Source organism: Rattus rattus, chromosome 1 (genome assembly GCF_011064425.1).
Source record: "Rattus rattus isolate New Zealand chromosome 1, Rrattus_CSIRO_v1, whole genome shotgun sequence".
Lineage (NCBI taxonomy): Eukaryota > Metazoa > Chordata > Mammalia > Rodentia > Muridae > Rattus > Rattus rattus.
Window position 1 is genome coordinate 110,442,018 of NC_046154.1, and position 14,276 is coordinate 110,456,293.

General features: G+C 47.3%; 1 protein-coding gene across 4 annotated transcripts in view; it reads right to left on the reverse strand.

Moving 5' to 3' along the window:
• Positions 1-256: 256 nt before the first annotated feature.
• Positions 257-14,276, reverse strand: part of Bach2 (BTB domain and CNC homolog 2) — a 338,351-nt gene continuing 324,331 nt past the window's right edge. For 3 of the 4 annotated variants that reach the window (XM_032904907.1, XM_032904914.1, XM_032904923.1), the window contains exons 6-7: positions 6,257-6,463; positions 1,261-2,217 (exon numbers count right to left, since the gene is read on the reverse strand). In XM_032904907.1, the coding sequence (XP_032760798.1) occupies positions 1,738-2,217; positions 6,257-6,463 (687 nt within the window). In that variant the 3' untranslated portion in view covers positions 1,261-1,737. Of the gene's footprint in view, positions 1,087-1,260; positions 2,218-6,256; positions 6,464-14,276 lie in introns of those variants that run through there. The other variant, XR_004388066.1, reaches the window with a different exon arrangement.

Here is a 14,276-nt window from a genome sequence, read left to right on the forward strand (position 1 = left end):
CCAACTGGTTTTTAGCAAAGGAACCTGGGGAGGGGGAAAGGACGGGTGAGGGGCGGAGGGCTTGGGAAAAGGGGGCAGAGGGCTCCTAAGGGTGTCTGTCCAATGACTTGGATGCAGCAGCTTTCAGACAAGAGACTTGGGGAGGGGGTCAGAACAAAACCTCAGAGAGGGCATTTGAAGAATGAAAGGAAGAAAGAAGGCGTTAGCCTATGTCCTTGCGGATCTCAGGCTCCATTCTGCCGTGTTATTTCCTACTCCAGGGGTGGGGGTGGGGGTGGGGCTGCTACTGAAAGCCAAGGCTGTCATTCAAATCCCCTCAGGTCTTAAAATGTGGGAAAGCCAAACCTGGGCAGGAAAGCCGGGTGGTTGGTTAGCTGTGCCCTTCAAAGAAGCAGGTCCTATTACATGACGTTTCTGAGCAAAAGTATAAGCAGAGGCCGGAAAGAAATGCTGAAATGAGAGGGATCCCCCCTTCCCCTGCAAGGAACTGGTTCTCCACTGCTTTCTCCTCACCAGTGCCTTGTGGGATTCTAACAACACCACAGGGTCCTGTCCTTTTGACATGCAGTCCTTCGAGCCGTGCGATCTCTTTCCCCTCATAGGAACGGGACATCCAGTGTCAGCTCCGAATTATCTGCACTTCCGCTTCCCTTGCGGGGGGGAGGTGGGGGAGGAAGTGAGCTACAAAAATATTCAAGCAGATTATTGTCTACACATCCTAGGATGGGTTCATTATTTGGCAAGATTGTTTTTTTTTCCTACATAATTATCACCTGAGTGCTTTTTAATTAGCTAAAATGTTTTTTTTTTTTACTCTTTAACTGAAAGCAAAGAATATACAATATACTTGAGTTATACCGAAGTTACAACTTCATTTAAGAAAATAGGTTTGACTCAAAACTCAGTGCAAGTGGCGAAGTTGACCATTGCTGTGCAGTATCCGCAAGGACGAGGGGGAAACACGAGGAGGAAAGGACAGACCCACGATGCTCACCCAACGCCATTCGGGGGCGCCGAAACCAAACCAACGAAAGTGAAAGGTCTGAGACTGAACCTGGAGAAGAAACTTCCGATGCTGAATTTGGTCTGTAAATAAGTACAGATTAGAAACCGAATTGTGCAGCAAGAAAAGCAACCATGTTAACAGCTACAAAACCAGTTCTGGCATCAGACACAGAAAGAGGAATGTCGGGACATGTTTGTAAATGATAAGTGAAGTTTCCAGTTTCAGGAAATTGAGAAAATTGAGGCATGCAGGACTTTTGCATATGGATATATATTTCATATATATTATATATACTATGTACACAGTATAGCTATAAAACTTTGATGTGTATAGAAGCTGTCTTCAATGAAAAAAATTGAACATTCAGAAGAAATTCCTGAGATAGGGTTTGTGACATGGGCCACTGAGAAAAAAAATCCGTGGTTGGGTCCTAGAGGTGTAGTCTAATCCCTGTGAAGTTTGCAATTAACCCACAGACAGACAGTGTCGGCACTGTTGTCTACCTTGCCAGGGCAAGGGGTAGCACCATTAGGAAGGTAACTAGCACTCCTGCTTACAAGAGAGGAGGGAATACTTCGGAACAGTATTGCTGCTAAGACTGCTGTAGTGTGCACCAAATTCGTCGTTCTCGGTTCTTCAAGACACAGATGAACAGTGCCCCTGGCTGGCAGAGGCACTCCCAGATGAGAGAGGTGTGAAGACCGGGGGTCGGGGGGCAGAGCTGATCGCGGCTAGGCATAATCTTTCCTGGGCTGTTCGTCTGTTGTACACTTCTCAGTCATTTCCTGACAGAAGTCCACCGTCACTGACTGGCTCCTGGCTTCCAGAGGAGGTCCTCTTTCAGAGAAGGTTCCAGGGTCATTGCCTTCCAACCTCCTCCCAGACGTACAATTCTCAGAGGTGTTGCCGGGCACCCAGGGGAGCCCAGGGGGAGCTGCCCCTGGCTCCAGGCAGCAGGGTACACTTCCTCCTACTGCACACTGGGAGGGCGCAAGGCTCTGCTCAACCCCCAAGGGAGGGGGGTTAACACTGGCTCCAGGAAGGTCCATGGGTATGAGAACAGGGCAGTACCGGTGCAGGGCCTGGATCTGCTCTGGACTCTGGATGTCTCGACAGACCTCCTGCGAGAGGCAGGAGAAGTTGTCCAGTAGCTCCCCCATGCATGCTTTCAGTTGATTCCTCTCGGACAACAGCTTCTCTTTCTCGCACACCTGTGAGAGAGGATGACACACCTTCGTGAAACCTGCACGAAAGCCTCATTTCCCAGGCTTTGTTTTGAGACCTTACACGGTAACCTAACTCCGGAAAGAGTAGGCCAGAACCTTTAGGAAGTTAAAAGACACACTGTGAAGGGAGTGCCCGCCTTACCACTTGTCACGCACAGCTTCCCCAGTGTGGCATCCCTCCCTCTGAGGCCCAGGAAGCAATCAGTTGAGGTCCCCCCCAACGACAAAGCTGTAGGGAGTCAAATGATATTCTGCTTTCCGAGTTTGGGGTTTTCAGGGAACTGACTGGAAACGTTTCGTTTCAAACCCGATAGCTGAAAATCTTCCCCTAATACATTAGGTTACTTCTTTTTATTTTCTTGGTGGTGCGTGCGTGTGTGTGTGTGTGTGTGTGTGTGTGTGTGTGTGTGTGTGTGTGTGTGTGTGTGTGTGACATGTTTCTCTGCACTGTATAGTCCTGGATGTCCTAGAACTTACTCTGTAGACCAGGCTGGCCTTGACCTCAGAGATCCTTCCCCCAAAACTCCCCAACCCCGGTTACTATTTTTGAGGGGTGAAAGTCAAGTAACTGATACTTTGAAAAAGACAAAAAAAAAGAAGAAGAAAAAAAAAAGTCAGCGCTGCCAGGGGTTGAGGGAAGGGGAGATGGCTAAGCCATTACAGTAGGCTTTAGGCCACTGAATCTGCCCTGTACACAATGGCACTGACAGCACCCTTTGAAACTCCATATAATACTCACTAATGCATGTGAGCTCTGAGGTAAAGCAGTGGTGTTGGATGAAGGAAATGGCAGCATACGCCTGTCCATAATAATACATGTACTACTGCTCTTGTCCAGAGTCACCAGAGTCTGGGACTGCTGGGTCTGCCATGGCCTTGGTGGGGACAGATTGGCACGGTCCCTGCCCCTGGGACAGGGCAGCAGTCGTGGGCCTCTAAGAATGCCCATGGCTGCCGTGGGCATAAGGCTCGTCTGTAGAATAATGTACATTCCCCTTTCAAGGCATGTCCTCCCTGTTAACGTTAATGACTCCATTACAATCTGAGATAGCATGAGTCCGGAGGCAAAGGTATGGCTAATGTCTCAGCAAAACAGTGAACGATGGGACCTTCAAGACAGCCCTTAAGGCTATGGAAAAGAACTCTAAAGACTGGAGCTCGGAAATATATAATTTCTCAACTGTGCAAAAATTAGGGATACAATATAAATTATATGAGGGAATCGTGGATCTAAAGGAACAAAGGCAGCTGCATCAATGAGCCAGCTTGTCAGAAAGTCACAAAGACAGGCAGATGCAAAGGCAGGCATATTCCTGAGTTCAGGTCAGCCTGGGATACAGCGAGTCCAGGCCCAGGTATGGTAGAAATAGTAATTTCAGGATGGGGTCCCACCCAGCTTGCTTTTTGTCTGTGCTTAGCAGAGGCAGGCAGATCCTCTGCCTTTTCAACATTAAAAGAAAATGCATGCCCACTGTCTCCTAAGAATTAAGCACCTAGGGTCAATGGATGCTGATTCTTAGGATAACCAAAAAGGAAACCTAGAGTAAATGACTGGATTGATAGGAAATAAAAGACTGGGATTATGATCTGCAAGAAATGAACTGTCCAGAGAATTTTTTAGACTAGCAAGAGAGAACTGCTCGGAGAAATGTCTCAAGCAGAATCTAAGAGAGCTGTCTGGAGATCTCGAGAGAAGGCAGATCAGAGAGAAAGAAAGCAGGACAGAGAGAGAGCAGGCTGGAAAGCTGCCTCGAGCAGAGCATAGGCCACCAGCTTGGACCCACAATTTGACTTCTTTCGAGTTGTTTGTTTTCGAAGCTCCCAGACACCCCTTCTCTCAGAACCCCTCTCCAAGCCCAGGCTGGTCCTTGGCTTGGGACATCTGGGAACTCTAGATATTTCATTTAATTTTGCTAGAAATCTAAAATGGCTATAAAGAAGAGAGTCCTTTCACAAACAAACAAACAAACAAACAAAAACAAAAAACAACCAAGTAATCAAGACTGTCTGTCAGCAACTTCATACAATTAGACCTAACCATCACACTCTCCAGCTTTTCCAGCACAACCGACTGGACACAACACATCCTTTGATGGACCCTGGTATCTGTGCACTGAATCCGGAGCAGGGGTCATCCCTGAGCACTGGATGGAGAGGCTCAGGACAGAAAGGTGGGTCCTATGCTTTTGCACAGTAGCCCACTGTTCTAAGATGTTCTTCCCATTAAGAACAATTCCCACACAGAGAGCTGAGTTTAGTCTGAGAGAGGAGAGTAATTTACTATCAATGCTTGTGTGAGGAGGTGTGGGGAGGCTTCGTGAGGCTCACAGATAAAGCAGCCGAAGAAGCTGGGTGTCTAATGCAGTGGGGAGGGGGGTAGCCAGCCCTCTGCAAGTCTTGCAGGCAAGCCCAGGCAAGGATGGGGGTAAACACTGAAGAGGAGGGAGAGAGGAGCAGGTCTCTGACACAGGAGCTGTGCACGGCCTAACGTGAACGAAATCTGGCAGGCAGCGTGGGTATGTGTGTTAGAGAGATTTACATGCGGAAAGGACACCTGCTAAAATATTTATAAATTTAGCTAGAAAACATGTTTTAAAAATGAAAAATAAACAGATGTATGAGTGCAGCTTGAGAGAAATACATTATGTGCATCTGCAAACGAGGGTGGCGAGCCTGCGGGAGACGTCGCAGAAGACGGGATGCTGGGAACTACGCAGCAGCAGACCAGGCTGGCTGGCTCTGACCACTCAAGCCATCCCCTCCTCTGAGACACAAGCAAACGGGCCCAGCATCCTGCCCCTCTCTCCACTCAACCTGGACATCTAAAAGTGAGGGCCAGTGCGTCCTAGGAAAGCAATCTCCTGTCTCTGTGCCACAAGTCCTTGTCTAGGCACTAACCCCCCTGTGGAGCCACTCATCTCAAAAGTGCTCCTGTATACTTTGTAGCGAGCGGAAGGAAACAAGTTGCCACAAGTGACGTGCTTCTAGCTTCTCTTAGAAAAGGAAGGATGTATTGTTGATGTTGTCTTGGTTAAGAACATGGAACTCTGGTAGCACACACCCGTAACTCCAGCGCCTGGGAGGCAGGGGCAAGAGGGCTTCATTTAAGGCCAACCTGGTCTACGGAGGAAGATATTTTGATAATAAACCAAAGCCAAAGACGCCTGACTGCAAATCTCTAAGATGAGCGTAATGAAGAGGTGAAGCTCTAGTTCAGCACTGGGGTGCGGTGTGTTGCCTTTTTTAAAAACTTGATACAAGCTAGAGTAATAGCTTCCATCAGACTGGCTTGTAGACAAGTCTGATTAATGATTAATGTGGGAGGGCCCAGCCCACTGTGTGTGGTGCCACCTCTGGGTGTATAGGGAAGCCATAAAGAACAAGCCAGTAAGAAGAGTTCTTGCATAACCTTGGCATCGGTTTGTGCCTCTGGTTCCTGCCCTGACTTCCTTTCATGATGGGCTGTGCTTGGGATGTATAAGCCAAATAACCCTTTCCTACCTCATGCTACTTTTGGTCACTGCGTTAGAAAGCAAAACAAACCGTACAGCGTATTATTTAAGGCTTGGAAGATGCCGATGGAGAATAAACAGCATTGTCCTGCTTCTTCAGAGGAACGAATCAGTAAAGTGTTTTAGGCATTCGCCTGGCAAAGAGCAGTGTGCTCAGGTTTTTACTGTTTGCTCAGAATCCTGCAACTACATGGACCAGCATGCTAGTTATCAAAACCAGGCGACTGGGTGGAGAGTTAGTTTAGAAGAACACTTGATTTGTATATACATGCAGTAGACACCTTTTATTGTGATATACAAGTGGGAAAACAAAGAGGAGCCAATTCCACATGGCACCCGAGAGATCTGTGTACCTCCACGTACATTTCAGATGCATATTTATGACCCCGGTTGAGAATAAGCCTAAGTTTTCCTGAAGGGTGGTTGTCCCTCTGTTCCTCCAGCTGTAACTGATGTAACTTCACATCGGTCTCGGTCACTCGCGGTTGCTGAATACCTGCCCGCCAACTCACCAGTTTTCGTATCTCGCATTCCAGGTTCTGAATGCAGTCCAGTTTCCTCTTCCGACAGCGCTGAGCCGCAATGCGGTTCTTACTACGCCTCCGGATGTCGTGAATGAACTCCAACTGTTCTGAGGTTAGCTTGTGCATTTTAATCATCATCTGGAAGTCGTTCCTGGGAAGGTCTGTGATCTGATCGACAGGAAAAGGAAGTTTAACCTGAAACCGAGAACAGCGGAGCGGGATTATAGCAGCTGGACCGAAATTTTGGCAAGTGAAACATCACCAAAACTGTAAAGCCTCTTTAAAAAAATTATTTTATTTTATAAATTTATTTCTTATATTTATATATACTGTGTACAGTGTAGCTGTCTTCAGACACACCAGAAGAGGGCATCGGGTCTCATTACAGATGGTTGTGAGCCACCATGTGGTTGCTGGGATTTGAACTCAGGACCTCTGGAAGAGCAGTCAGTGCTCTTAACCACTGAGCCATCTCTCCAGCCTTCCAAACCTCTTTTTAAAGATGAGCAAATCATAGGGGAACTACAGAAAACAAGTTGTGATTAATACTCTCTTGTTTCAAATACAAGTAAGATGAAATATTCGTATAATCAAACAGTACTAACACGCACAAGTAAGCCAGCCTGGTGGTGTATAACTTTAATACTACTACTCTGGAGAGAAGGATTGCCATGACGTCTGAGGATAGCATTGGTTACATAGTAAGCAGGAAGACCTTGCCTCAATACACACACACACACACACACACACACACACACACACACACACACACTGCACAAAACGCACAAAGCAGCACATGCAGATTGTGATGTTGTCATTCCCTGAGTTTTTTTTTTTTTAAAGCAAATGGCATTGAAAATATCGGAAACTGTTAGTTCTTTCAATGTTGTAAAACTTTTGTGAGGAAGACTATGGCTTATTGAAACCCTCTTCTATAAGATGCACAACCAGAATTCAACAGAATGGCCACAGTGACCTTCTGAGGACTGATGTAAAGACCTGGAAGACTGGGGCCAGCACGCCTTTGAAACTCTGGAAAGATGCACCAGTCAGAGAGTCGTTTTTACTCACACAGAACACAAGGGTAGGAGGAGTCAGAGCTGGGCTTTAGTTCTCACACAGCAGAGTTCGGGGAGGTGGCATCGCCCCTCTGCACCCCAGTTTCCTCGTGCAAAACAAGGTGTAAAAGCTTCTTAGGTCAGTGTGATGCTAGGCACTTAGGCAGAATTACGTTTTCTATCGCGGTATAATTCTGTTATTCCTGTCAGGTTGTACACTCCTTCCTTCTAATAAACACACCTCGGAACACACCTCAGTGGATGGCGTTCATGAGGCTAAGCCTTGAAGGACACTGAGACTTCTATTTCGTCTTGTCTCACTGGCTGCTTGGGAGGGCAAACCTGCTCTAGCTCACAGCAGTGGCCTGTGGATGGAAGCATACTCACTGCTTTTTAGATTCGTTTGTTTATTTCAAACTCCATTCTCTCCTCTAGCTAGACGGGTCCTGGGAACCAGACTCGGGATACACACTTAGTCTGTCACCGTTGACCCGATGAACCACCTCGCCAGCCCAGAAGCGAATTCTTGAAGCTAGAGAGACCTGCAGAGGACGGTAGCCCCAGCCAACACCTGACTTCAGCCAGAAATGCTCACAGGGGCCAGCTCAGTTCCTGACACACAGGAAGTGTGAGAGCTGTCGAACGACCACTGCTCTTGTAAGCCACTGAGGTTTAGGCACAATTCTTGCTTTTAAGTCCTTGACAAGTCAAGGTAAATATTTTTAAAAGAGAGGACGGCAGGGGCTGGAGAGATGGCTTGCTAGTTTATACCTGCTGTTCTTCCAGAGGACCCAGGATTGATTTCTAGGGCGCGTACGCACGCACCTTCCCACCCCCACTCCACAGCTCACAATCATCTGTGGCTCCAGTATCAGGGGATCCAATACCCTCTTCTGGCCTCTGTTGGCACCAGACGGACAAACACACAGACGCACAACCATACACATACAGATAAATAAATAAATAGATCTCCACAACAGTAAAGAAAGGATGGCACGGCTTTGGGGGTGTCTTCTCTGTTGTTTGATTTTGGAATGTATTGTTTCGTAAGAACAGCGCCTACGGAGAGCTGACACAGGCAGTGGCACTTGTCTATAAACACAGAAGTGGAGGCATGAAAATTAGCGATTCAAGGTCATCCTTAGCTACAAACTGATAGAGTTTGAGGCCAGCCTGGGCTACAGAAGACCCTAATTTTGTTTAAAAATCAAACAATGAGTTTGTGCCTGATGCAAACTCAGGCTTTCTATCTCTAGGGTCTCATCAGTCTCAGGTCTGTGACGTTGAACAGACCTTGCTAAGGCGGTGCTGATGGTGTGGGGACCTCTGCAGTTAGATTTGTTTCTGCAACTCCTGGAAAGGTACAACCTCAGCAGTCTTAGCCCTTGGGAGGAGGTGGAGGCAGCAGGCGTACGGCCATTCTCAGAGGCCTGTGGAGTTAGAAGCCAGCCCAGGTCATTACACCCAGCTCACATTACTTTTTTCTCACATTCAATGTTTTGTCTTGGCCAGCAGATGGCGCTGTAAGTCTAAATGTCATGTGCCCCGCTAATCTTTAATACTAACATCAGCCCTGTAGGTTAAATTTGCAAGTGTGTGTCAGGTGTGGTGTGTTACACCTTTAATCCCAGCACTTGAGGGGCAGAGGCGGGTGGATCTCTGAGAGTTTGAGCCTCGCCAAAGCTAAATACTGAGAGCTTGATTCAAGAAAACTCAAACCAGGGGTTGGGGATTTAGCTCAGTGGTAGAGCGCTTGCCTAGCAAGCGCAAGGCCCTAGGTTCGGTCCCCAGTTCCGAAAAAAAGAAAAAAGAAAAAAAAATTGACATCGGCCACATTAAATAAAAATCAAAACAAAACAATCCAGGTGAGTTTAATTTTAGGAACGTGTCGTTTATCCCAACATAAAAAAATCTTTCTAACGTAATTTATACAAGTTATTTATAAAAAGATTCGACGATGGAACATTAAAATCCAAAGCCTGTTCTATGGTTCCAGTATACTACAGTTCAGATGAGCCCTCGCCGAAGGCTCGCTAGACATGTGTAGGGTTTCATAGAGCTCTCAGGGAAAAAAAGAGCCACCAGAGAAAGCATGTGGGCCTGGGTTTATTAGTGAAGAAAGCAACTTTCTGTTAGTGTTCAGAGGGTGGAGCGCAGAGCCTGGGTTCTTTGAGAGGTCAAGGATAGGGCCAGCCTGCCCTGAACTCAGGAATTATTTGTCGGTTGCATCAGATGACTGTCACGAGGCCCAGGCCTGGTATTTGCGTCTAGTTGGTCACCAGGCACAAAGGCAAGCACGCTAATGAGTCAGTTGCCTTTCCTAGGGTTGGGTGAAAATTCTTTGTCCGGTTACTTCCTAGCTGTGAGCTTACTCCCTGTGGTGGTCACTGCTGAAGGCTCCCAAAGGGCGCTCTGCTGTGAAGCCTAGGCGGAGCGTGTGCTGCCATGACTCCTGCAAAACTCTGACCCAAGACCAGGAAACTAGAGGGGAACGCGTTACCCCACTGTGGGGTCAGGTCTGCTCTGAGTGTTAAAGAGGAGCCGCCGGGACAAATGGCTCCTTTTCAGGCTCTTGGGAAGGCTTCTGCCTGTGGGGCTTCGTCTCTACTAGGCCTCTGATTACGTGGAGGGCTGCTCATTTCCCTTCTATAAGCTGTGGCGCTCAGATCCCACATGGTGACTCAGCCGCACGGAGGGCATCAGTCGGAGGCACACTGTTTGGGCATCACAAAAGCCGTGCACTCCCGGGGCCCCGGGGGATTTCTCTTTCCGCTGACAGTAGAGCCATCCTACTTTAGCTCCAGAAGGTTATTTGCTTACTCTCGGAAAGAAAACATGCGACGGCCCAGATACAGGGAGAGTCTAAAGGGCTTCCGCCCTGAGCACTACTGTATTTAAAGCCACCTAGACAGCAAACACAGACCAGGTAGATAGGATGGGAGGTTGGCAGGGGAAGACAGGGAAAAATCAACAACGGCAGTGTCAAAGTCCTTGGAGCAAAAGCAAAGGTCATATGAAATTTCATCATCCAGCTGCGTCTCTGGAAGAGGGTCAGTGGAGGGGAAAATAGTCAACCATACACCTTCTTTTCTATCAGGCGGAAGGGAACCCTCACTACTGGGGGGTGGGTTTTGGTTTTTAGATCTGCTAGTCATAGGCAAGGAAGGATTTACATGGACCAGCAGGTGGGAGCACAGAAGCTTAACCATAATCCTTTGCTCTTTCCAAGCCAATGGGCATTCCTGAAGAGGAGGAGCAGCCCCAGGCCTTTGCGGAGGAATATTCTCACAAGCTTTTGTGTGCACAAATGTTTCCCCGCACAGGGCTGGAAACCAGGTAACGTGACAGGCCTTGGAAGGCTGAACATTTCCCAGAAGGCTCATGCCTCTGCCCTTTCCTCCAGGAAGATTAGCACAACTTACACAATTGTGTTTTAGTCAGTGCTCCTGCATAACATATCCTTCCAAACTGTACTTCTCATACAAGGTATCTATTCTCTGGGTCCCCGGAGACTGCACAGAATAGACAATATAACACAATGAGACATTCTGCCAATGCTCACCGCCACCTGTCTGAGTGGCCCGCAGTTATAGCCAGTGGACTCTCTGGGCAGGGAGGCTGCACAGCTGTTGCATCTGCAAGGTTCGTAGGTGACGAGTCCCTTTAGTTGTGAACTGCTCTCGCTCTCCGTTAAGGCTCTGAGGAATAGCCACTGAGTCAGCAGGCCAAATGTGAAAGAGGGCACTACAGGCCACTGCTGTGGTTTGCACAATATGTTCCTGTTGGTCGTACCAGTCTTGCCAAAGTGCTGACTCTTCCCCTGCCTCTGGAACCCACAGGAAGTGCAGGATTAGAGGTCATTTTTTCAGTATGAGATCTACACTGCTCACCAGCAGTGCCCAGAGGAAGGTCAGGCTTTGTGGGAGTCCCAGCTTTTTAGCAGTGTGCGAAATAGATTCCTGCAGAGTAACCCGGGACCTTTTGACCTAGAGATGGCAAAGCGCGGAGGACCTTCTGAATGGTGCATGGAAAGCTAAAATCAGCTTTCTCAGCACATCTACAGAGAGATAAGAGAGAAAGCCTGGACCAGAGAGGCTGGGCAGGCTGCAGGGAGGCCTGGGATACAGTGCATCCTTCTCCTCAGACGGACAACGGCTTGTTAACGCCTGCCCACATCCTGTAGCCTAAGCCACTCTCCCTATTCCCAGCAAAATACAACTGAAACCCCAATTTCCTATAAAGAATTCAAATATGAGACACGAGAGGAACAGCTCCCACTCTTAATGCTTATACCGCCTTGGTGCATTTCTCCACAACGCTTGCTCTGCACGGCTTTTATGGAACGATGTCAGGGACACCCTGCCCATCTCGTCCCACCAAGCTTTTAAACACACATTTCGCTTGCCCGTTGCCTCTGGTTTGCTAGGCAGAGACTACTGCTACTGAAGAAGGAGGGCGGAGAAGTAGATTTGGAAGCAAAAGCCGAAACCAAGAATCTGTTTTCTCTACGAGTCCCAGAAGAGTGGACTGTGAAACCTTCCTGCTTCTGTATTTATCAGACAGGAGCTGGAGCCACAGGCATACAGGACCAGGCTGTGTGCACCTTGGAGACCATGGCAATGGTCTGGCTCTCCAAGACCAAGAGATGTTTCTGCACCACCGTCTTTCTGCTTGTGAATCCCAGGATGCCTGGGATTCACTTCTCAGGCCACAAGGAATTAGCTCTGTGATCTCAGAGAATCCATTCTCTCCATCCAAGACCGCTTGAGGTTCTGTGAATCAGAGATGATACTTGGTCCACTCGGCTTCTGGGTTTGCTATGAAGAATAAAATCAGGTAACAGACGGAAAGGGATTGCCTGGTGGCAAGGGGAGGTGTGTCCTTCCTTGTCATGTGACTTCCTCTTCCAGGCATAAAGCGTTGGGAAATCCAAACACTGAGCATGTTCTAGACAGCATGGGAACATTGTTTTACTCACGAATACCGTTGACTCCCATGCTGCCATTCAAAGACGTCTTTCTATTAAGCAGACCAAGTGCAGACGCTTGTGAAAACATTCTCCCGTCACTGAACCATAGACATAATTTTAAGAATCTTGCACGGAAAGCTATCAAGTCAGTTGGGAAGAAAAAGGGGTTCGGTGGGAGGGGGAGGGGGGCCAGAGGTGGTAATTGGGGTTGAAAATGATCAATGTTTATGGTACGGTGGTACACACCTCCAATCCCAGCACTTGGGAGGTACAGGCAGGTTTCTGTGAGTTAGAGACTAGCCTGGTCTATAGATTCTGTTACAGAATAGCCAGGGCTATGGAAAGAGACTCCCCCGACTCTAAAAAAAAATACTGAAGTATATTATATTTGTGTATGAAATCATCAGAGAATAATAGAACAATGGTTTTAAAAAATATAAAAAAAAGAAGAAAAGAAAAATGGCATCCACAGCTTATCCAAGTCAGCACTCTGGTGAGAAGAATTACTCATGGCTTCTCCGTACTATTTCACTGGTTGCTCTCCCCTCCCATCCCCCACATTTTGTTTTGTTTAGCACAGGTCCTTATTATAGTTATCTGCCACTGTACCTGGGCACTTTCATATATCTTTATTCCTTTCCAAATAACTTGCATGCCAATAAAGCAAGTCCAACTAGTCAGTACCTTTGGATAGGGAAGCACACCATCTTCCTAGTGTTTCTTTATCAAACCCACAGCAGAACACTTTGGGAACTTACTCAGGCATGGACCACTTGGAAAATGATTGTGACTTTGTTCAATTTTCTTTAAAAAAATATATATATATATATACACACACACACACACACACACATACATACATACTGTTGCTGTCTTCAGACACACCAGAAGAGGGCATCAGACCCCATTATAGATGGTTGTGAGCCACCATGTGGTTGCTGGGAATTGAACCCAGGACCTCTGGAAGAGCAGTCAGTGCTTTTAACCGCTGAGCCATCCTCCCCAGCCCTTGTTCAATTTTCAAAATCCGAAAGCAAACTTGTAAACATAAGGAGATGGCATGTCATATCCATCAGACAGACACCCGGAGAAGAGCCAGTATTAGCAGTGAAGAAAAAACTAGTCTAATGGAGGGAATGCGAAACTGGTATAGTTGCCCTGGGAAATGGCGGAAGAGTCCCTCAAAGGCCACATACAGAGTCACCATGTGCTACAGCAATCCCACTCAGAGGCACCTAGGGAATGAACTGGAAGCCTCCTCAAAACCCTCACATGCAAATGCTTGTGCCACCATTCTTCAGAAATATCCAGAGAGTGGGACCCACCAAACTCCCTCGGGCAATGAGGGGTCAATAAAATGTGGCAGGGCTTAACAAAATACATCAGGCATCGGAAATGTGGAGGTAATGTGATGGGAAGGGATAAATCTTGAAAATGATTTCCTATTTGAAAAAAAAAAAACAAATACCACATACACACAGCATGTAGCATGTAGTTAGTGGTTGCTTGGTGTGGAGAGAAAGAAGCCATGAGGAAGACCTGCTCCTGGGGACAGTTCTACTCCTGGGGCAAAGAAAACATGCTAGAGTCAAAAACTGAAGTCAGTCACATTGCACTGTGAAAACATTAGACACACTGGAATTTTCATTCTAATAGGGTAAACTTTATGGTAGGGAAATATTTCATTTAAAGATTTGTTATTTATTTATTGTGTGTGTGTGTGTGTGTGTGTGTGTGTAGCTGTTTTGCCTGCTTGCATGTCTGGCCTTTGTACCATACAGCGTTTCACAGAGGCCAGAGTTACAGAAGATTGTGAGCCACCAATTAACGTGGGCGCTGAGAATTGACCCTGGGTCCTCTGAAACAGCAGTCAGTGCTTGTAACTGCTGAACCAACTCTCCAATCCAATAATTTAAGCTTTTTCAAAGCTGGGGAAGGGTAAAAAGGACGGGGTGGGTCTTTGTTTTATGAACCAGGAGAG